This window comes from Phyllostomus hastatus, unplaced genomic scaffold (genome assembly GCF_019186645.2).
Source record: "Phyllostomus hastatus isolate PE091 unplaced genomic scaffold, TTU_PhHast_1.1 phas_contig_86, whole genome shotgun sequence".
In the NCBI taxonomy this organism is placed as follows: domain Eukaryota; kingdom Metazoa; phylum Chordata; class Mammalia; order Chiroptera; family Phyllostomidae; genus Phyllostomus; species Phyllostomus hastatus.
This window is the reverse complement of record NW_025333977.1, coordinates 77,260,247-77,284,261: the sequence shown is the minus strand read 5'-3', so window position 1 is coordinate 77,284,261 and position 24,015 is coordinate 77,260,247. Positions and strand designations below refer to the sequence as shown.

At 37.8% G+C, this 24,015-nt stretch overlaps 1 protein-coding gene across 1 annotated transcript in view; it reads left to right on the top strand.

Moving 5' to 3' along the window:
* MORC1 (MORC family CW-type zinc finger 1) overlaps nucleotides 1–24,015 on the top strand; it is a 172,302-nt gene that overhangs the window by 126,887 nt on the left and 21,400 nt on the right. The window contains exons 20-22 of the mRNA XM_045851829.1: nucleotides 2,504–2,608; nucleotides 14,902–14,971; nucleotides 15,765–15,831. Coding sequence (XP_045707785.1) covers nucleotides 2,504–2,608; nucleotides 14,902–14,971; nucleotides 15,765–15,831 — 242 coding nt within the window. The remainder of the gene's footprint in view (nucleotides 1–2,503; nucleotides 2,609–14,901; nucleotides 14,972–15,764; nucleotides 15,832–24,015) is intronic.

Below are 24,015 nucleotides of genomic sequence, written 5' to 3'. Positions count from 1 at the left end.
GGGTGACAGTGAAGGAGTGGAGAGAAGTGAATACCATATTTTGCTGTGTATAATGCACATCCATGTTTTTGGTCCAGACTTTCAGGAAAAAAATTGTTTTAATTTTAAATTAAATTACTTATTTATTTATATTTAGATACTTGTTTTTTTGTATTATAAAGTAATTTTAGCATTTATTTTTGAACATAGGGTACAAGAAATTTTATGTAGCTAATAATTACAAAACACAAGAACAGATAAAAGATATTTCAGGTACTACCCATGTAAAATACACATCCTTATTTTTCCCTCAAAAATGTGGGCAAAAATGTATGCATTATACATGGCAAAATACATACTTTTGTTCCTTCTGCATTGTTTTGAGGAGGGAACACTGACCCACCTTCGTGATATATTGGCTATGGAAGGTGAAGCAGAGAGAAATGTTAAGAATGAATACAGAATCTATGGCTCTTGCACCTGGTTGGATGGTGATTCCATTAATTGAAACAGGGAATCCCAGGTGGCTGGGCTTCTGAGGAGAAGCACCAGTTCAGCTTACACAGTTCAAGACTCCCAAGGGGACATGCCACGGGGGAAGTAAGGGTAAGAGGTGAAGAACAAGGAGATAGAAACTTGAGGGATATTAGCATCTTATGGCTACAGTCCAAAGATGTGTGCACAGGGGATAGTGAAAGAACTGCCAGAATGGTCAGAGAGGAAATCAGGAATCTGTTATATTATTAAAGCCAAGGGTTGGGGGGGGGGGGGGGGGGGGACATAAAATGCAGTCTAAGGTGAGATGGTCAGAGAGGTTGAATTCTACTGAGATGCTAAAAGTCTCTGAAAACCATCCATTGACTTAATGACTTAGAGGTAATAGGGATGATCTCAAGAAGGATTTCATTGTTTTTGTTGGAGAGAAGAGGGTAGAAGATTAGAATGGAATAATTAGCAAGTGGAGGGTGAAGAAAGGGAGACTGGCTATAGCTTGGGAAGGTAAATAATTTCACTTCAGAAGATATTCTGTACTTTAAAAAAGCTAAAAAGTGAGGCGGATAGATCTGGAGACTGTGTAATTTTTTATAAGCTGTTGAAAAATGAATTTAATCAGGTTTTAAACTGCAATTGAAGCAACTTCCAATTACTTGAGGGTTATTTGCAGTAAACTCTTAATATTCTGTCTAGCAAACACAACACTACACATTACCACTATCAGAGGAGGTGCAGGAAGTGTAATTAATTTTAATATTAGCCTAAGTAGATGGAATTAGGAAGGCAGATGTGCTTGGAGTAAATTTTATCGTGTGTTCCAAAAGCTTGATAAAAATGGCTCTGGAATTAGTAAATGATTTAGCTCATTTGCACCACAGTTCAGCTTTGTTAATACAGGTAATTAATGAATTACCCATTCTTCCTAGAGAATTGTTTTTATCACATCCTGTGTTTCTCAGAAGATTCCACTTTTTTCCCCCAAACAACTTTCCTTCCATTTCCTGAAAACAGGGCTCCCACTAAAAATAATACTTATTATTTTCTACATCTTCAACTTTTTATTCTTTTTAATTTTCCACCAGTGTTCTTGGTTAATTCATTCTACTAAACAAACAAAATAGTTAAGCATTTACTTTGGGCCAGGTACTGAAGACTCATAGATTGACAAAATTCTTGCCCTCAAGAAGCTAAGAGTCTGCCTCAAGTCATCCTAATCAAAAGAGACGTTCCTTGCCCTGGCTGGTGTGGCCCAGTGGGTTGAGTGCTAGCCTGAGAACCAAAGGGTCACAAGTTCGATTCCCAGTGAGGGCACATGCCTGGGTTGTGGGCCAGGTCCCCAGTAGGGGGTACATGAGAGGCAACCACACATTAATGTTTCCCACTTTCTTCCTTTCTCCCTCTCTGTCTAAAAATAAATAAGTAAAATTTTTTAAAAAAGAGAGACCTTTCCTTGAATCATAAATTTCCCATTCTAACAGTTTCTCACCATTCAAGTATGAGGACATCCTTTCAATTATCAGAAGAATGGCTGTAGATATCTCACATACTACTAGGCATGTCTAGTATCCATTGGTTAAGAACTACATAGTAAGAGAAAGCCATCATAAAAATTTTGAAATCAATGCACTTCTTATTCCCCCCAGCAACACCTACATAAATATTAAGAACAAGTGTACATCCATATGAGACATTGTCTATTCCGGATATGGGCAATAATTCCTGCAGATCCTTTGTAAAATAATATAAGCCCTTTGGTTCACATTTGAGCACCATAGTCTACACCATTCATTGAATACTTAATTTGTCTTATGATACTCTTTTTTTAATTGTCTGTTATTATTCAACCTTTACATATGCTTATCTATAAGTCATACTTCTTGAGCACAAAGATCAGAAATTGAATTTCTTCTGTTTATCTGACAGAATTCTGCTTCTGTACAGAAATTAATAGGGGGTGAATGAAGATAGTTTAATGTATACCATTGATTGCTACTGATCCTTGTATATTTTTGCTAATACCTTGCTATAGGCCTCTTCTTGGGAAATGAAATGGAAGCAGAATCAGAATCTGGTGCAGGAATGTAAGGCTTTGATTGAAGCCAAAACCAGCAACAGTGATCCAGATATAATCCTGGTGAGATAAATTTTACTGACTAAATGACACCTTGAGATTTATTCATATTCATAAAGATTAGAGGAATCTGAGAAGCATTTTACATTACTATCTCAAAATAAGTGAAACATTTAATGGAACGATCTAGTTTTTAGTTGAAGAAAGAAGACTCGGAAAATTAGTTACTTGCCCAAGGCCACACAAACTAGTAAAACTAAAACTGTAGCTTGTACCTCCTGACTGCTAGCTCATGATGCTTTTCATTATAGTAATCAGGGTGTGAAAGTTTTAACATTATGTAAACACATATAAATTATATATATATATAAAAACTATAAGGTCATCCCAAAACCTGAATGCTCAAATCCAAATCATATGAACCTTTCTGTAATTTGTAATATGAATTCTCACCAGAAAGTGAAATTCAAAATTGCCATAAATTAGGCCACCATCAAAAAGCCCTGCAAAGAGAGTCTATTTTGAAAATATGGACATCCTTTCCATTTGTTTCCCTTGATTTAGTATCCCTGACTCTTACTTGATGGTTGATATCAAAAAGCTACTTATCTGGACTGTTCTACCGTCGACCCCGAAAGAGTTGCTTTGCCTCACTGAGCTAAGTGTGAAAGCCTTTGGTGTTCAGGAAGCATTGACTCAAGGGCTGACCACATGAGAAACACTTCACCTGTGAAGTTATGTTAAAGACACTGTTCATTATGTTATATCATGTCCTTTGTATTATAATAGAGGTTCATTGAGACAGTAGAATTTAGTATCAGGAAAACTCTATTTGGTATGTTTTTATCAGAACATGAAATTTATTACTCACTATTAGTTCACTATTTACCTTTATTTCCAAGAAGCTTACAGCTAAACTTTAAATAAGAGTAACTATAGTCACCTAGATGGTTGCTGCATTTGACATGGTAATGTAATGAGAGTATTTAGAAAAGGGTCTGGCTTATAGTACATGTGTTTGGGTGAGGTACTTCAGAAAGCTATTTGGAATTGTAGATTAGATTTCAATTGCAAATGAGCCAATGAAGCCTACCTTTAGCCCAATTTCTATGCCCTTCAGCAGAAAATCATTGTCATAAAGTAAATGGTATAAGAATAGTTGTTTTTATTTAAAAAGTATCTTATTATGGGAAATTTCAAACATAGTACAATCAACTCCTATGTGCCTGTTTTTTATCTCTAGCAATGATCAACTCATGGCCAGTCTTGTTTCATTTGCATCCTCCCTGCCCCCATTACTCCCAGGCTTCATTCATATCACTTCATCCATAAGTTATAATTGTCTTACAAAGCCATCTGAAGGACAGTGAAAAGAACTAGGAGTGATTTGTGAAAGGGAACTGGAGAGTACCTCCTTACTGACAATAAGGGACAACTAAATCCAGGACGTGAAAAAAGGAACACCAAAGTATTTTCAAAAGGAAGAGGATAAAAATTTAATCAGAGGCCAAAAAGAAAGAGAAAACTGCAACCTCTATTGTAAATAGTACCACCTTTATTTACCTATTTGAAGCAAAATGTGTTCTGTCTGTACCTGTGAATAGCACCAGTCACCGCCTGTGTTCAGAGCCTTCAGAGTCATAGTATGTTTTATGTAGCCATTGTGCTGTCACCTTTCCAGGGTGTGCATCCAGCTTTTAGCTAGTGCTTTTCATAAATTAGGTATGACATTGACATTAAAATTGTCTTTTTATGTAACATTTCTGAGGTTCATAAGTTACTTGTGTGTACGTATGGTATTATTTATTTGTGTCCCTGTGATTCTAGCAGGAACTCTGTTTTGAAACTCATGGTGTGTAATTAATTTGGATAAAAAGGGATTATCTAGAGTTTCATATTAACTTCTTTGTCTATAGTTGCAGTAATTTCCAGTAGGAAATAATTCTGAGTATTTATCTGTGTTTTCTTAAACTCAGAAATTAAAAATGATTCTTCTTCACCCCTGGGCTCCTTCCCAGTTACCTTCTCTAACTGCAGTGCCAGTGAGTGTGTGTGTGTGGTGGGGGGGGGGCATCTACTTTCATTCTGACCCTGGAAGTGTCACGTTTAAACAAGGAAGGCACGCAGGGCTAACAGTGCTACAAGAGGCTGTCACTTAAGGAAGAACCATCAGCTACCACATAGGATACTTCCTGCCCCCCCCAAACAGGTGGTTTTTATTGTCTTGGTGAATTTTCTCAGACCCAGAGTCTGACTCTCAGGTGTAATAGGCTCAGAAATACGTGTTCAGCACACCAAAGAAAGTCCAACTCACAGGGATGATTATTACCCATTATCCAAACTCATGAGACTGTTTTAAGAGATTGTAACGGCAGTTTAGTTGTTTAAAGATGAATATAGCTTCAGTCCAGTGGGAAGCCGTGAGCATTCTTTCCCTTTATGCCAACCTACATGGGCTAGCCAGTTGCAATCTGACAGTTGCTGGTGAGGTAGATGCCTGAATAGTCAACAGGCTTCCAGCAAAACAGCCTGCTGCATCCGTCTCCTCCAAAGAGATGATGGGGTGGTGTTACCAGTGCAACCATGACACTGAGAGGGCCCAGCTCCCCCACGCTGTGCTGACCTGTGCTCTTCTGAGTGTATTTTTTCACCTTGTACGGAGAGCAACTCCATTCTGATCACTAAGTTCTTTTTTGCTGTGTTAGTGATGTTTGTCAGTCTGCCTTTTAAAAGGATTTTTTCCATATTAGGGAATGTTATATCCCTTTCTTCCAAGATTCGGACATACTCTGCTCTGGCTCTCTGACTGACAGTTGTGCAATTTCAAGTGAGATGATGAGAATGTTCATTACGTTTCAGATTTATGTTGAATCTGACCATTGCTGATTATTTCAGCCATGTTGTCATTCATTCTCCAAAATTACCTCTTCTGCTGTGACTCAGGGTTATAACAGTTTCATCTGTTTTCATAACATCTTCCTCCTCCCACTCCCCCAATCCTTGATTGAATGCTCTTCATGTTCCTTTTCTCCAAGGCCTATAGCCTATTGAAGCTATTTGTAAAAAAAAAAATACTTATTTTTGTTTTTCTTTTCCCAGTAGGATAACCCTAACTTTCTAGTCATTTTTAATGTTTGTCTCTTTGCTCTACACCTTGTATCACATTCAGCATGTTCCAAATCATTCATGTGGTGTTGGGCTTCACTTTCCTTACCTCCAGTTGCTTCTGCTTAAGCATACTTTGTTGGTGTCACTTCCGTGGCATTTTTTCCTTTTTGATACTACTTTATGCTTGCCTGCTTAGCCAGCACAGGCCATTCATTTTCAATGTCCATCTACTGCATGTTCTTGCCCAGACCTTGCATGTGATTTGGAGCTTTGGAAGCCTCTAGTGGGGTGCAATTAAAACTCCAGCCATTTTCCTGAGGTTAAAAATACTGTCATGACAACCACTGAAAGGGAGAACATATTCGCCAATTATACATCTGATAAGGGGTTAATATCCAAAATTTATAAAGAACTTAATGAAACTCAACACCAAAAATCCCAACAATCCAATTAAAAAAATGGGCAGAGGACCTAAATAGATACTTAAAGAGGACATACAGACAGAAAAGAGATACATGAAAAGGTGCTCAACGTCAGTAATCATCAGAGATATGTAAATCAGAGGTGTCAAACTCATTTCACCAGGGGCCATCACTGGTTGCCCTTCAAGGACTGAATGTAATTTCAACTCCTTAACAGTTAAGGAGTAGTTATACTTACACAGTCCTAAAATTATTTTGGCCCTTTTAAGGCAACCTTTAGGCTGATGTGGCCCCTGGTAAAAATGAGTTTGACACCCCTGATGTAAATTAAAACCACGATGAGATATCATCTCATACCTGTCAGAATGGCTATCATCAATGAATCAACAAACAAGTGTTGGTGAGGATGTGGAGAAAGGGGAACCCTGTGTATTGTTGGTAGGATTGCAGACTGGTGCAGCCACTGTGGAAAACAGTATGGACTTTGCTCAAAAAACTAAAAATGGAACTGCTTATGACTCAACAATTTCACTTCTTGGAATTTATCCAAAGAAACCCAAAACACTAATTTGAAATAATATATGCATCCCAGTGATCATTGCAGCATTATTTACAATTGCCAAGATTTGGAAGCAACCCAAGTGTCCATCAGTAGATGAGTGAATAAAAAAGCTGTGGTACATTTACACAGTGGAGTAATACTCAACCGTAAAAAAAGGAAATCTTACCTTTTGCAACAGCATGGATGGACCTGGAGTATATTATGCTAAGTGAAATGAACCAGTCAGAGAAAAACAAATACCAAATGATTTCACTTACATGTGGAATCTAATGAACAACATAAACAAACAGACAAAATAGAAACAGACTCATAGATACAGAGAACAAATTGACAGCTGTCAGAGTAGAAGAGGGTTGGGGAGCTGGGAGAAAAAGGTGAAAGGATTAAGCAAAGAAAAAAAACCTCATACATATAGGCAATAGCACGGTGTTTACCAGAGGGAAAAGGAGTTGGGAGGAGGTTGAGGAGGGTAAATAGGATAAATGGTGACAGAAGGAGACTTGGCATGGAGTGGCGAACACACAATATAATACACTGAGGATGTATTATAGAATTGTACCCCTGAAACCTATACACTTTTATTAACCAATGTCACATCAGTGAATTCAATAAAAATTTTTAAAATCTGTCATGAAAATAATGAGGATTTTAAAGGGCATCTTAATCCTCATCAAAATGCCCTAGACAGTCTCCCAGTCAACCTTTGAGATGATGTATGTGGGGCTATCAATCTGCATGGCAGAAAACGTCTTTTGTTACTTTTCACAACCTTGTTAGCACAGCTGCAGTCCCTCCACCATTGCAGGGTAACTAGACCGATCTGGATTTATTACCTCTGACCCCGTAAAACTGCATTTTCTGAAATTCTGCCATGTGTGCACATGCACAGGAGTTTTAGTGGAGTTAGCCTTTCCTTTTTTATGCAGCCATGATGAAACTCAGGTACTGTATTTCACATGCATTATCTCATCTAATATTTTTAATAATCTTAAGAGTAAGTTCTCTTTTCATTTTAGTTTACAGATGAGGAAAAGGGTCACCCTGCCAGCAGTGGTCACCTTGAACCTCAGCTGTTCCCACTTTCTTAGTCACTTTTTGTCATGACTTTTCTCTTTATTGTCCATTTCCATATCCCGTCTCCTCCATCAATTCAGCCAGCCCATTCCACACATGTAGGTTGGAATACACTTTACCCAGGTGTAAGGATTTTAAGGTACAGCCATAAACTGCATTGATTAACATTCGACATTTTGACTTAGACAGTTTTTCAAAGCCTTATCTGAGCATTCTCCAGCCAAGATTCTTGAATTTAAGAAAATCAATCCATTGCACTTCTTGCTCAGATTAAGTTAACTTCCTTTTAGCCCATTTCTCCACTTACCTAAATATGACCTATACAGTGAAGTTCTTTTCTGCTCAGGACCTGGCTTCTTTTCTCTTTCCAGTTAACCTAGATCACAGAATGGTCATTAAGACCATCACCTTGGGATGATTCCCGACAAGGAGAGTCTTCTCCTTGCCCAGGGTAATCATTCTAGTAATATCTTTGTGGTATAACCTTACCATACACCCCTCTGGTCTCCAGAAAATCCTATTATTTCTTTTCCGCACTCAAAACACACATCCTGCTCTCTCTTTTAACAAATGCTGCATAGTCTGAACTATTTCTGTCTCAAGCATTGCTAAACCCACATGTAAAGTTCAAACTTGTCTCAGTTAGCCCCCGATGGGAAGGAAATAGAATTTCCTTCTAGCACCTCTTACAGATTCACCAGCCTTCATCAGGGGAATTAGTCTCTGAGGAGAGGTCGCTACAGTTCTGTTTTACTGGAGCAGTGCCCTGTGGTACTGTTGTAATTAAGGATTTGTCTGAGTTCAATGAAAAACGCTGGCACACTGCCATGTGATAAATTGGCAGCTCAGCTTTACTCCGGGCAAACTTTGGCACATGAAGTCCATGTCACCCCAGTGCCCCTCAAGGTGATGCATTCTGATCAGCTGTCACTGTACCATGCTTAACAGAAGCAGGAAAAATAAAAATGAAGTGATGAGACTAGACCACTAAGCATCCTAACAAAAGGCAAGCAGTCTTAAGGAAGGTATACAGATAAGATGTGAGAACCGACTCTACAGACAAGACATTGTAGGTGGTGTGCTCTGAGAGGTGACTGGCAAAATTAGGTTGCCAGACCCCAACAGATGGTCAAGAAAGCAAATGATTAATTTGAAGGAAGCCTGAAAATTCAGGAACAGCAGGAAAATTAACAGTGCCAATGGTAAGTTAGAGAAGTTGGGCAGGAATAATTCCCTGAGACTCAAATTAGAGTGGTAAAAGTATCACTGGTTGGTATACATGTGTATGCTTTTATTCATCTTGGTGGACCACATACACCAAATTAAATTTATTCCAATCACCTAACTCTACTGTGAAGCAACATTTACTTTTTTTGCTAAATGATGGTATTAGTTGTTTTTTCACATTTTATAATAATTTTAATCTTTCAGTTACTGCTCTGAATGTCAGTGACACACTAAGATTGCCGAGACAGTGAAAGATACCTATGGTGTCATTCTTTAAGGTGAGGTTAGACTTGCCTGTTTACTAATCAGAAGCACAGTGAACTTTTGGTCAGACTTACTGTAGACCTTATGCCATTTGTGGTCATTCAGGTCTTTTTTTGGCTTGCACTTGTCCTTGAGAACAGACTGGCAGATGTATTTATTTTATTTTCTCAATCTGAAGACATTTTTAACAACTTCACAGCCAGATTACAATTGACAGATGTATTTGAGAGTTTGGTGATGGATCTCTACTATTTCCTATGAAAGATGTAACCTCTAGTGTCTAATTCAAAGTGGGCACTCTCTGGGGTTCAAGAAAGATACATGAATAAAAGAATGAGTGGATGGAGCCATCTCCCTGTCACAGAACTGAGGCAAGTCCTTTACCAACTACACCTGGTTAGCCCTTTGGGCATCTTTCAAAAGGGGCTGATTCTGGCTCAAGAAAAGCATCAACCCACTTCAAACCCTTGGGTCCACTGATAGGGCCTCCACAGTATTTGATAAAAGCTGAAGAACGTATGGAAGAGATGATGAGTTTTCAGCATCTAGGTGTATGCTCCGTGGTGGCCAAACAAACATAACAACCACAACAAAAACCAAAAACAATAATTCCAAGTAATTCTGTTTCGGCATCAATACTATATGACCATGAAAGTGACAAAATGGCTCAGTAACCTAAAAGAAGGTAAAAAAGAAGAAAAGCAAATAACCTGTCTACCTAATGCCTAGGCCAGCTATATTCACCCTAAATAAACACAATTCTTCTGATTCCTCTAACAGATTTTTAGTGGGAAACTGCATTGGCATTGCAATAACATGATTTCAGATGGTTGAAGTTGTCTTAATTTCAAAATAGGCCAATTCTCAGGCAGTTTTCTTGGTTGGTGATGTTACCATTTTCTCCATGTGAACCTGTATGGTGCTGTGGTTGTTGATCACAGTATCAGAAATTTCATGAGGAGAGCCAGCCTCTTTACAAGGTACAAACCAAGTTGCCCAAGGAACTCTGGAGGAAAAGTGGTTTGTCCTCACACTCCATAGCATCAGTCATTAACTTGCCAACAGACTCACACATAGACAAAAGCCATATGTAATACAATCCCTGACCTAAAGGAAAATCTCGTGGGGACTTGTAATGAATTTAAATATTCAAGTGCCAGTGTGTGAACTACCAGCAATCATGCACCAATTAAGACAAATTTATTCAACAATACTATGTTAGAGATTTTAAGGGACACCAAAAAAATAAAATATAAGACCTTCTCCTTTAAAGAATAGGCAAATTGGAAGACAAATTTACAAAAACACAAGATAGCAGTATGTTATGTTATGGAAAGCAGACAAGTTCCACACCCTGATAGACCGGTCTAGGTTCAAATTCAGGTCTGCGTGCCACTTGTCAGTGGTACCAACTTTTGATCTTCTGTTTTCTTTCTTTATATTTGGTTTTATCATTTTGCCTTTTATATGTAAGTCTTTAGTGAGGTTGAGTTAAAAAAATTTTATTCTCTAATTACAGTTTACATTCAATAGTATTTTGTATTAGTTTCAAGTGTACAGCATAGGGGTTGTCAATCATATACTTTACAAAGTGGTCCCCCTGATATGTCTAGTGCCCACCTGGCACCATACATAGTTATTATAGTATTATTAACTATATTCTCTATGCTGTACAATCTTCCATTTTCTTATCTATAAAATGAGAATATTACCTACTCTTAAGGTTGTTACAAGAATGAGTGGGAGGATTGGTGGCAGGATAGAAATAATTATTTTTGTGTTATGAGAAATATTTGTAAAACCCCTTCTATAATTCTAAGAGCAAATTTAGCCTCTACTGGGTGGGCCAGTAGATGGGAGTAAAGAATGAAAACTGAGAGAGTGAAATTGCTTATGGAAGAAAAGGGAGAACTAGAGAGTGTCCCTGTGTGTTGGGGAGTAGGAGGTGGGGGGTTATGTCTAGACAACTTAGAATCATGTTGAGAAGAACTTTGAAAGCCAGATGAAAGCCAAACAAAGAGTTTGTATTTGAGGTAGTAAGCAGTCAGAAGCTTTAGGAAGATTTTGACAAAGAATATTTAATCATGGACATTTTGTTTAAAGAATTGATTCTTTGTGTTATGAAAAGTGATAATTGAGCAGTACTGTAAAGAGTAGAAACTATTATTATTATTTTATGAGCATATTAAGTGTCAGTTACCATCCTAGACAGTAGGGATGTGGCATGAAAAAATAGACAATACTCCCTTCCTCATAATGCTTCTATTGTAGTGGGAAAAATGAGACAATAGACAAGACAAATAAATAAAATATGTTGCATGGTAGGTAATGGTAAGTACCAAGGAGCAAAATAAAACAGAGGAAGTAGATAGGAAGTGCCAGTATTGGGTGTGGTGAGGGTGAGATTCAATTTTGTGTAGAGAGGGCAAGAAAGGCCTGATGGGATGTTTGAGGAAAGACTAGGAAAAAAATAGGGTACAAACAAATCAACAGCAAATATCTCAAAGACCTTGGTGGTGGGGTCTAGTAACTGAAAGATTAAAATTATTATAAAATAATAATCCAGGGGTCCCTGGATGCTTGTGGAAGAGTGGGTGGAGAAAAGAAATGGAGGGCGTGGAATGAGAACAATGAAGGCTGGAGAGGCAACTGGGCTCAGTAATGGTGTAGCTTTCTTTTACCTGTGTTATATTTTCACAGAATTTACATTAGTTGATATTATATTACATAACTATCTTTTTTTATTGATTTCATATCTTTTATTTTCCCTTTGATTGAAAATAAGCTCCAAAAAGGCAGGACTTTGTCTCTTCACTGTAATAGTGTCTGACCTATACTGGCAATCAATTTTATTGAATAAATTAATGAATGAAAGGGAGGAGCCTAGAACGTAATGTTAACTGTGGAAGAGTGAAAACAGAAAGGGCCGTAGAGATCGCCAGGAAGGCATTTACTTGTCTGGTAGATTCTATGGGTCTTCGATGGTAATATATGCTTGGGGTAGAAGTTGAGGGACAAAGAAATCAAAGAAAAGAAACCAGATGAAATGATATCAATCAGTTTTTTAAGTTTTCTTAACAACAGTTGAATCAACTAAGGGTTATTAAGCTGACTGTGTATGTTCTTTTTCCTTTAACTTATTTACGATGTATTTACCCTCTTAAGTAGATACTTCACAAAATCGAGTTTGTGGTATAATGCCGATCCATTGCGTCCCTTGGGGAACTGACAAATCCCTCTCTGCTCCTTATTAACACACTTTTAATTAAGGTATTGAAAACCCCATGTTAAGACTTAACTATAACCTCATTTACAGTGTGGGAGGTAAAAATCTTAGAAAAAGCATATCCCTAAACTGCAGAGTATGAAATGGAGTTAAGCCTAGGTGACTGGAGAGCATTTTTGTAATGAAATGGAGTAATGTGAAAGAGCTTTGTAATAGTAGCAATATACACAGTGTCATTGAAAAGATAACTAACTGCTTATATTCTTGTCTCAGCATGAAAAATTCAGACCTTCAAAGCTACAAGTACATTGTAATAGAAGGGAGCATCCTAGGAACTGATATTTACATGGTGTTATTTAAAAGGAAAACTGTAGGCTGTGAATTATTTATTGAAAGTCTATAAACATTTCTATGCCAAAGAATAAAGAAAATACTGAAAAGGAAAAGAAAAGAAGGAAATTGCTCTTGCAATAGAGATGGTAAAGCTTTGTATAAGCAACATTTTGGGGGTGAAGGGATATATCTGATCCTCATAAAAACAGCCTTCAAGAGGCAGAGCTCAGATCAGAGAACTAAACAATAAAATGCAAAAGTAATTTTATGAGACTGTGTTAATAGCACCACCAAGAGAAGTTCCCTGCTGGGAGTACTGTCATTTTTATTGATCTTGGCTACTTGCATCTTGTCTGTTTTTCATCATAAGAAAGATTTCACCAAAGGAAATGAACGTCCTGAGCAGGATCATCATGGATGATAACAAAGTGGTTTTAACTTAAGGCATTTATATAGTTCCTCTTGTAAGCTTATCTTGTGTTTGCTGCCAACTGTTGTGGGAAATAGCCCATGCTGCTTATAAACTGGTCAAAAAAATATTTATTTCAAAGCTCGAAACTCCTAACAAAGTATGCAGATTTCTCTTATATATTAACACATCATAAGAGAACTAAATTTCATGATATACCAGAAATAAATAAGACATAATATTTTAACATCATTTTGCAAAATAAACTTTTAAAAATATGTGCACTTTTTCTTTCTAGAGCATGAATTCATTTACAGTATAAGTACAAAAATATTTTGTTATAGACAAAAGTAGCTTAGAAACAGTTTTATTCATTTGCCTTAGCCCATAAGGCTTTTCTTTCCCTTGATTTGGATAAAATAGAAAATGGTGCTGTCAGCCAGCTTTGTGGTTCTTTTGTTGTTAAGCCACAAGTGTGCCCACTTCACTTGCTCTCTCACAGAGCACAGTTTCCAGAATGCCATGTAAGATATATGGCTGTGTTTCCCAAGAGAGGAGAAGAGGAAGCTTGGTAGCCTCTCTCCCCCACATTTTGTTTAGCATGGTGGGGAAGGAGTGAAAGGTAAATATATGCACAGTGGGCAAGCTCCAGAAACTGACAGCTCCACACCTTCCCCTAGGTAACGGGAATGGGGAACATGGCTGTCATGGTGTGTGTTCACAGGTCTTCAGATCAAGGAGCAAACAGGAGCTTTTGCCTTACCTCTACCATTGCCACTTTCCTTTTCTATAGCCCGTTCCCCAACCTTCTCACAGATTTACAAAATACGTAATATGGGGAGCTTTTTGGGTCTGTTTTCCTGAAGGACATAAAACTAACATAACACTCTCACCTAAAGAAATACATTCCCAACATGTAAGTTGGTTTTGTATGAGCCTTATGGAATGGATCTTACAGGATTCCCAAAGTGATGACCTGGCTGCCAAATGGCAACCCCCAACTCTCCCAACCCCTTGTGCCCTCCCACTTCCAATATCACACACACACACACACACACACACACACACCCCTCTCACTCTCAAGTGCCACCAACAAACACTTCTGGCTGCTGGACTCAACACATTAAGGCTCAGTAACTCCTTTTAGACAGATTTACTGTGATTCTGTCAAAAGACAGGTGTCCCTCCCCTCAACATTCCAGGAATGCTTCCTGTCCCCAACCCCACATTTTTCCCCACTATGCTTTGGGGCCTCACACCCTAGGCTCCAACCTCCTTAATGTTTTCATTGTACTGCTGTTGAGTTCATACCCTGTGTCTGCTCTGTAGCATTCAGAGGTGTGATACGTCTCTTCAAAACAGCAGAGACTCCTTTGTTGGTCCTGGTGAATCAGATAGTTGGCTCATTTGTTACAGTCATGGTTACACCTATGTGAGATATGCATTTTTGAAAATATATGTACAAATATTGGTAGAATGTGAACATCCCTTTAAAGAAGTGATAAAGGTAAATATGACAGTTGTAATGCAATCATCCCTGTGATGCCCACCAGTATAATTTTCTACACTATGTTTGACTGCCTCCCTTCATAGCATGCATGTAACACTGTAGTCCTGGCAATGCTGTGGTCCATCCTCTGATGTAGGCATTGATGTTCAGGGTCATTTTCGCAACCTATAATATGTTCAATGTTTTTGTACAGCTCTAAATAAAGTGCTTTGTTTTTTCAGATTTTAGATCAGGGTGACAAGAATGTTTTATTGAAACAAGAAAAAAAAGAAGATTCTCTTATGAAAAAAGGTAAAAAAAGTTCAGTTTATATATATTAGCTATGTTTGAGTTGTTCTCAATATGACTATGTGACATATCTTACGTGGAACATAGATCAGAAGTTCGGCAGCACCAGTTTGGATTTTAAAATATTAAATTTGTCATTATGGCAGTGGGAGGAGGGGTGAGTAGAGATCTACCAACTGCATGTTTTGAAGGGACAGAGAGATACCTCCTGCCTGAGAACAGTGCCCCCAATACTGCCACCATGACTGAAAGACCCAATAGTAGACATATATTACCCTTTACATTGAATTTTACTTCATAATGTGCTGAGGATTCATATCAGGTCTATAGTTGTAGAATCCATTTGCAAATTATAATGGCACTCTCTGAACCTACAATTGTGAAATTCTCTGAGTGACATGACTGACTAGATGACTCTAGGTCTCTTCCTGTCTTAAGGTTAGACTCTCTACTGAAAACAGATTTTAGATTGAGATCTATTAAGATGTTTTTGAACCTGAATTCAGAATGGAATAAATAAGCATACTATAGGGAGAAAGGCTGGTGAGAGAAGGGAATCTGAACAGTCCCAATCAAGTAACCCCATGTACAACAATAGCAGAAAATAAGCATCCTTAAAAAGATGATAAAATGTTATTATAAATTGCCTTGAGAGTGTATTGATGCAGTTTCACAAAAGGATGTTTGAATACAAAGCCAAATTGTGTAACTAGTTAATGAACCAGTAACACTTCTTTCAGTTTATTATGTGATCATCAAAAGTGACTGTCTTCATTTTGTGTACGGTCTTTTGAAGAAAAACAGGAGCTGTGCAGCGATACTACAGAAATAAAGAAAAATTCTTCATTACCTAACTGGAAAAGGTAAGTGTACTGCAATTATACAAAATCCAAGTGGGTGAAATTATAGTGTTGGAAAGTAATTATCAGTGTTTAAATACAAGAAGAAAGAAAATAATAGCAACAAGCAAAGGCAATTAAGAATAGAACCAAATTTTACAAAGGAGACAAGAAAGAATAGAACACACTAATTTTTTTGCTTTTCTGCCAAACCTTTTCATTTTCTTTTGTGAGGATTTGGGAATAATAAAATAGAACAGGCTTCACTTCCTACTCACAGCAAGCAACTAATTCACATTGCTGTAATGTAGTCCAAGAATGGAAAATGTCACATACATAAGGTATGACTATGAAATCATGAACTGATTTTTTTGTGTCCTTCATTATCTAATTGTCACACATGTATGCAATTATAATAATAGTTGCATGCTAGAATTTTCTTGACATGAGACTTTTATGACTTTCAAGTAAAATCAGCTGAATATTTTCATTGCCTGATGGAATGAAAAGAATTTTTTCAAGGAAGCAAACTCTTAACCCTTGCTCTACTACAAACCTATCTAAGATGCTTTTCAGACAATCAGACCCAGTGTCGGTGAATCCACATTCCCGGCTCGTTGTTGCACAGGAGTAATTGAAGTAAGTGCAATAAATGCTCCCAACAGGAGCATTTATGTTTCTGAACATGCTGACAGAGTAATCACTCTAACACTCACATTCCATCACTTCACTCTTCTGTTCGAAAACCTTTCACAGCCCTGTCACTGTCAAGATAAATTATAAACTTTTTAGCATGGCACAAGTCCCCTTCATGGAAAGGAAGAATTAACATCATTAAAGTGTCATATTACACAAAGCAATCTATAGATTCAACACAATTCCTATCAAGATACTAATGATGCATTTCACAGAACTAGAACAAATATTTCAAAAGTTTATATGGAGCCACAAAAGATCCTGTATAGCAATAGAGATCCTGAGAAAGAAGAACAAAGTTGGAGGGATCACACTACGTAATATCAAACTATACTATAAGTCCATGGTAATCAAAACAGCATGGTACTGGCATAAAAACAGACACATAGATCAGTGGAACAGAATAGAGAACCTAGAAATAAACTCATATCTTCAGAGTCAATTAACATTTGACAGAGGAAGCAAGCATATACAATGGACTAAAAATAGTTTATTAAATAAATGGTGTTGGGAAAATTGGACATATACATGCAGAAAAATGAAACTAGACCACCTTAAACCACACACAAGAATAAATTCAAAATGGATTAAAGACTTTAAATATTGGACTGGAGACCATAAAAATCCTAGAGAAAACATAGGCAGTTAAATCTCAGACATTGCTCATAGCACTTTTTTTTTTCTAATATATCTCCTCAGGCAAGGGAAACAAAAGGAAAAATAAACAAATGGGACTACATCAAACTAAAAAGATTTTGCACAGTAAAGGATATCATCAACAAAATAAAAAGACAACCCAGAATGGGAGACCATATTCACCAATACATCTGCTAAGGGGTTAATATCCAAAATTTTTAAAGTATTTACAAAACTCAACATCAAAAAAATAAACCCAATTAAAAAATGGACAAAGGACCTGAATAGACACTTCTCCAAAGAGGACATACAGATGGCCAAAAGACATATGAAAAGATACTCAACATCATTAATCATCACAGAAACACAAATTAATACCACAATAAGGTATTTTCTCATGCTTGTCAGAATGACTATCACCAATAAATCAACAAACAACAAGCACTGATGAGGATGTGGAGAAAGGAGACCCTTTTACATTGTTGGTGGGAATGCAGACTGGTGCAACCACTGTGGAAAGCAGTACGGAGATACTTAAAAAAAATGGATCTACCTTTCAACCTAGTTATCCTACTTCTGCGAATGTATCCGAAGGAACTCAAAACATTAATTTGAAAGAAGTTAAGCACCCCTAGGTTCATTGCAGCATTATTTATCATCTTCAAGTGTCCATCAGTAGATGGGTGGATAAAACAACTATGGGACATTTGCACAATGGAATTCTACTCTGCCGTGTAATAGAATAGAAAATTTTACCCTTTGCTGCAGCATGGATGGACCTGGAGAACATTATGCTAAGTGCAATAAGCCAGTCAGAGAAAGACAAATACCATATGATTTCAATCATATGTGGAATCTAATGGACAAAACGAACAAGGGAAATGGAGACAGACTCATGAATGGGAAGCAGGATGATAGCTAGGGGTGCAGGGGGAGATTAAGGGATGGAGGGATTGAGCAAACGGAAAAAGGACTCATGGACATGAACAACAGTGTAGAGATTTCTGTGGGAAGGAGTAAAAGGGAACTAAATGGTAATGGAAAAAATACAACAAAGATTATTTAAAAAATAAACCATTGAATTGTACGCTTAAGTCAGGTGAATTTTATGTCATGTAAATAATATCTCAATCAAGGTTTTTTAAAAAAGAAATGAATGTATTGTTATACACAACAACAGTAATAAATCCCAAGGTAATTTCTGAATGAAAAAAAGCCAGAGGCAAAACAAAACCAAAAAAGCCTATAGCCCCGTTATTGTTAAGATGAGTTGTAAACTCCTTAGCATTGCACAAGTCCCCTTCACTCCTGGCTCATTCTCTCTGGTGCCAAGTTTATTTCTCAGAGTTTCTGAACACCTCTGTTTTCATTCCACACTACTTCCTTTATTTGAACACCCTCTGAAACTTGTAGACCAGTTTGTAAACTTTCGTTGAACTGTCAGTTTGAGTGTTCTCTCTTTTGGGGTCCCTGACTCTCCCCGGTAATTGACTTATTCACAGAGCTTCTGTCACAATGATTATATTACATTATTGAAGTTCAACAGTTATTTGTTATGGTCTGATACAGTGGTGGTCAATGCTTCACAGTCAAGGGGAATTGTCAGTCTGAACATGTCTTTCATTGCATATAACCTTTATTAAGGAAAGAGGCCACATACTTTCTTCATAAGTCCAAGCCTCTGAGAATTTTATCCTGCCAACTCTGGGGGGATCCAAGATGTTGGTGGAGGAGGTGAAAGAAACACTCATCTTCTCCAAGGACCAAACTGGATTTACAACTAAATTATAAAAAAATCATCTTGAATGACCAACTGAACACTAGTTGGAGAGAGGCCTTAAACCAAGGACTTACAGAAGAAACCACTTCACCACATTGAGACTGGTAGGAAGTGAGGAGGAGTGAAAGTGCTGGCTGGGCTCACACAGGCAGTGTCTGAAGTTCCAGAGGGATATTTCAGTGGCAGAGGGGTTCCACCTGAGAAGTGTGGGGATTAATTCTCAAGCAAGACTCCCCACCTAGAGCACCAGAACCAGGAGTGGAACCCAAATATCATCTGGCTGTGAAAAGCAGTGGAGTTTCTGACCACCAGAGAGAGACAGCTAGAGACACAGAGAGTCCCTTAAAGGGCCAATGCACAAAATTTCATATGCTTCCACTTACCTCCCTGGGCTCTGGCAGAGGGAGGGCAGAGAAGACCAGAGCCACATGAGGAGAGTCTGGGGTTGGTGGTTCTGGGGAGAGAGCTGGGGGATTGGCTGCCAGGATCACTGTGCTGAGTCACTTCCCATACTACAGAATCCATATTTCTAAAGCAGAGCACTCCTCTCCAAGTGGCATCAACCTGAGAGGAAGTAATAGCCCCACCCACAGGTATCCATCTTGCCCACCCTGTGGAGCTTAAGCCAAGATGCTGAAGAGTACAGGTGAAGGCGCTTGCAGTGATTAAGCCTAACAGAGTCTACAAAGGCAGATCTCTGAGACCTTTGAGACTTTAGCTGACCTTCCACCAGACCCATTGCTGGTAAAAGCTGGCCTTAGTGTCCAGCTTGGTTCTTTCTGTACATAAACAGGCTCAGCAGAGGAGCCACAGCTGTGGTTTGCTGACAGCTCCAAACAGGTTGCCCAGGGCCAGTCGCAGCAGTATCCGACAAAGGTTTGCCCCAGAGTCTTTGCACATCTACCTAATACATACAAATAAACACAAAGAGCAGCCATAATGGGAAGAAGAGAGGCAGACCCCACATGAAAGCACAACAAAATTCTCCAGAAGAACAACTAAATGAAATGGAAGCAAATAGATCAGATATGGAGTTTAAAGTAATGATTATAAGGGTACTCAACCATATGAGAAAAGAAAGCATTAAAAAGGATTGAAGAATCCAGTCAGAATTAAAGAATGAAATATCTGAAATAAACAGTGCACTGGAAGGAATAAACATCAGATAAGATGAAGCAGAGGAATGAATCATTGATTTGGAAGACAAAGTAGAAAAAAACACCAATGCAGAGCAGCAAAAAGAAAAAAGCCAGGCAGTGAAAGACAAATACCATATGATCTCACCTTTAACTGGAATCTAATCAACAAAACGAACAAGCAAGCAAAATATAACCAAAGACATTGAAATGGGAACAGGTTGACAGTGATGAGAGGAGAGAGGGGAGGGGATAATGGGAGAAAAGGGTGAAGGGTTTACAGGAACAATTATAAAGGACACATGGACAATCACAAGGGGAGGTAGAAACTGAAGAAGGAGGTGGGGAGGGCTGGGGTGAGGAGAGGTGGAGGGAAAAGGCAGAAAACTACTTGAACATCAATAAAAAATATTTTTAAAATGAATTAAAAAATAAGGAGGGTTTAAGAAACCTTTGGAAAACATAAAGCATAACATCATCTACACCAGAAGAAGAGAGTGAGCAAGGGAATGAGAACCTATTTGAAGAAATGACAGCCTTGAGATCCAAGATGGTGGAGGAGTAAGTGGAAGCTATACTAACCTCCTCCCAGGACCAATCTGGATTTACAGCTAAATTGTAGAGAAATTATCCAGAATAAGCAACTGAATACTAGATGGATAGAAGCCTTAAAACCAGAGACAGACAGAAGAAACCACTTCACCACAATATGACTGGTAGGGAATACAGAGGAGGCATGAGAGAGCAGGCTGGGCTCCCACAGGCAGCAGCCAAAGGGTGGAAATCAGGAACTGGGTGGTTCCCCCTGAAAAGTGTGGGATCAAAACCCCAACCTAGGCTCCCCAGCCTATAGCACCAGAGCCAGAAAGAAAACCAGATAACATCCAGCTGTGGAAAGTAGCGGTTTCTGTCTGCCAGGGAGAAATGGATGGAAATGCAGAGAGCCTCTTAAAGGGCCAACACACAAAATTTCATTTGCAGTGACTTACCCTGGGCTCCAACAGAGGGAAGGCAGAAACTAGAGATGCTGGAGGAGAGTTGGGGTTGTGACTCTGGGGAAAGAACTGAAGGAACAGTCACCATGATCCCTCTGCTGAGTCAACCCTCATACTGCAGGAGCCATCTCTCAAGCAGAGCCCTCTCTAAATGGTCTCAGCGTTAGAGGAAACAATAACTCAACCCTCAAGAATTACTCTGCCCCACCCCAAGGTGCTTAAGCCTGGCTGTTGATTACAACTTAATTATATTAACAGCTGATCAGTTTGATGGCTGATTAGTGTAACAACTCAGTGGGAAAATACAAAGAAGCCACCAAAATGGAAAGACAAAAAACAGACCCCCAAATGAAAAAACAAGAGAATTCTCCAGAAAAAGCATTTAGATGAAATAGAGGCAAGCAACTTATCAGAGAGTTTAGAGTAATGATTATAAGGATACTCAACAGCATGAAAAAGACATGGAAACCATAAAAAAGGATGAGTCAGAAATAAAGAATACTATATCTGAAATAAAAAATGCACCAGAAGGAATAAACTGTAGGTTAGATAAAACAGAGGATTGAATCAGTGTTTTGGAAGACAAGGTAGGAGAAAACACCTAGGCAGAGCAAAAAACGGAAAGAAGAATTTTTTCAAAATGAGGAGGGTTTAAGAAATATCTGGATAACATTAAGTGTAACAATCTCTGTCATGAGAATACCAGAAGGAGAAGAGAGCAAGCAAGAGATTGAGAACCACTTTAAAGAAATATTGACCAAAAACTTCCCTGATCTGGTGAAGGAAAAAAAAATCACACAACTCCAGGAAGCTCAGAGAGTCCTAAATAAGTTCAACCCAAAGAAACCTACACTGAGACACCTCATAATTAAAATGGCAAGGACAGAATCCTAAAAGCTGCAAGAGAAAAGCAGGTAGTTACCTATAAGGGAACACCAATTAGACTGGCATTTCATTGTTCAACAGAAATGTTTTAGGCCAGAATGGGGTGGCATGAAATATTCAAGGTGACAAAAAGCAATAACCTACAACCAAGGCTGCTTTACCAAGCAAGGCTATCATTTAAAATTGAAGGAGAAATAAGGAGATTTCCAGACAAGACAAAGCTAAACAATTCTGTTACCACCAAATCAGTACTGCAACAAATGTTAAAGGGCTTGTTTTAAGAAGAAAAACAGAAAGAAGAAAATAGGAAAATGGTCTGACAATAGAATCCCATTACATACATATCTTATCAATAATCACCTTAAATATAAATGGCTTAAATGCTCTGACCAAAAGATGTAGGGTACCTGAATGGATAATAATACAAGATGCATATATAAGCTACCTCCAAGAAACCCATCTCAGATCAAAAGACTGAGAAAGGAAAAAAAGCTGGGGTAGCAGCAATTGTGTCCCACAAAATAGACTTTAAAACCAAGGCTATCATAAGAGAGAAAGAAGGACACTACATAATGATAAATGTAACAATTCAACAAGAGGATATAACCCTTGTAAACATGTATACAAAAGGCACCTAACGTAGAAGCACCTAAACATGTTAAGCAAATCTTGATGGACATAAAGGGAGAGATCGACAGAAATGCAGTCCTAGTTGAGGATTTTAACACCCCATTGACTTCAATGGATAGATCTTCCTGCCAGAAAATCATGAAGCAGACAGCAGCTTTAAATGATACACCAGATCAAATGGATTTAATTGTATTTAGAGCATTTTACCCCAAAGCAGCAGAATATACATTCTTTTCTAGTGTATATGGAACATTTTCTAGGATAGACCTCATGTGAGGACACAAAACAAGTCTCAGTACATTTAAGAAGATTGAAATCATATGAAGCATCTTCTCTGACTGCAACACTATTAACTAGAAGTCTATCACAAGAAGAACACTGGAAAATAAAGATATGGAAGGTAAGTAACATGTTATTAAACAATAAATGGGTTAGCAATGAGAGATCAAGGAAGAAATCAAAAGGTACCTCAAAACAAATGAAGACATAAGAATCCAATTTGTGGAACACTGAGTATGCAATCCAAAGAGGGAAATTGATAGTTTTACGGGACTATATCAAGAAACAAAAAAGCACAATCTAATTTTACACTTAAAGGAACTTGAAAAAGAACAACAAAGCCAAATGTGAGTAGAAGGAAAAAATAATAAAGATAAGACCAGAAAAAAAGAAATAGAGTCTAAAAATGTTACAAAAGATAAGTGAATCCAAGAGCTAGTTCTTTGAAAATGTAAATAAGATTGACAAACCTTTAACCAAACTGAACAAGATAAATAGAAGACCCTGCTAATTAAAATCAGAAATGAAAGAAGTGAAATAACAGCAGGCACCAAAGAAATACAAATGATTATTAAAAAATATTATAACTAACTTAATTCCAACAAATTAGACTACCAGGAAGAAATGGATAAATTTCTAGAAACACAAAATCTTGCAAAACTAAATCAGAAAAAATCAGAGAATCTGAGCAGACAGATTACACTTAGTGACAATGCAGTAAAAAAACTCCCAACAAACAAAAGCCCTGGACTGGGTGACTCACGAGTGAATTTTGCAAATATTTAAGAAGAACTAACACCTCTCCTTCTCAAACTATTGCAGAAAATTCAAGAGGGTAGAAGATGCCCAAGCTCATTTACCAAGGCCAACATTATCCTAATTCTAAAATCAGATAAAGACACTATAAAGAAAGAAAACTATAGGCCAATGTCTGATGAACATAGATGCTAAAATCCTGAACAAAATATTAGCAAACTGAACAACAATGCATCAAAAAGACCAAACCCTGTGATCAAATGGGATTTATTCCAGGGACACAAGGTTGGTACAACATTTGCAAATCAATAAATGTGATTCACCACATAAACAAAATGAAGGACAAATCCACACAATCATATCAATAGATGTAGAAAAAGCATTTGATAAAGTTCAGCACCTATTTATGATAAAA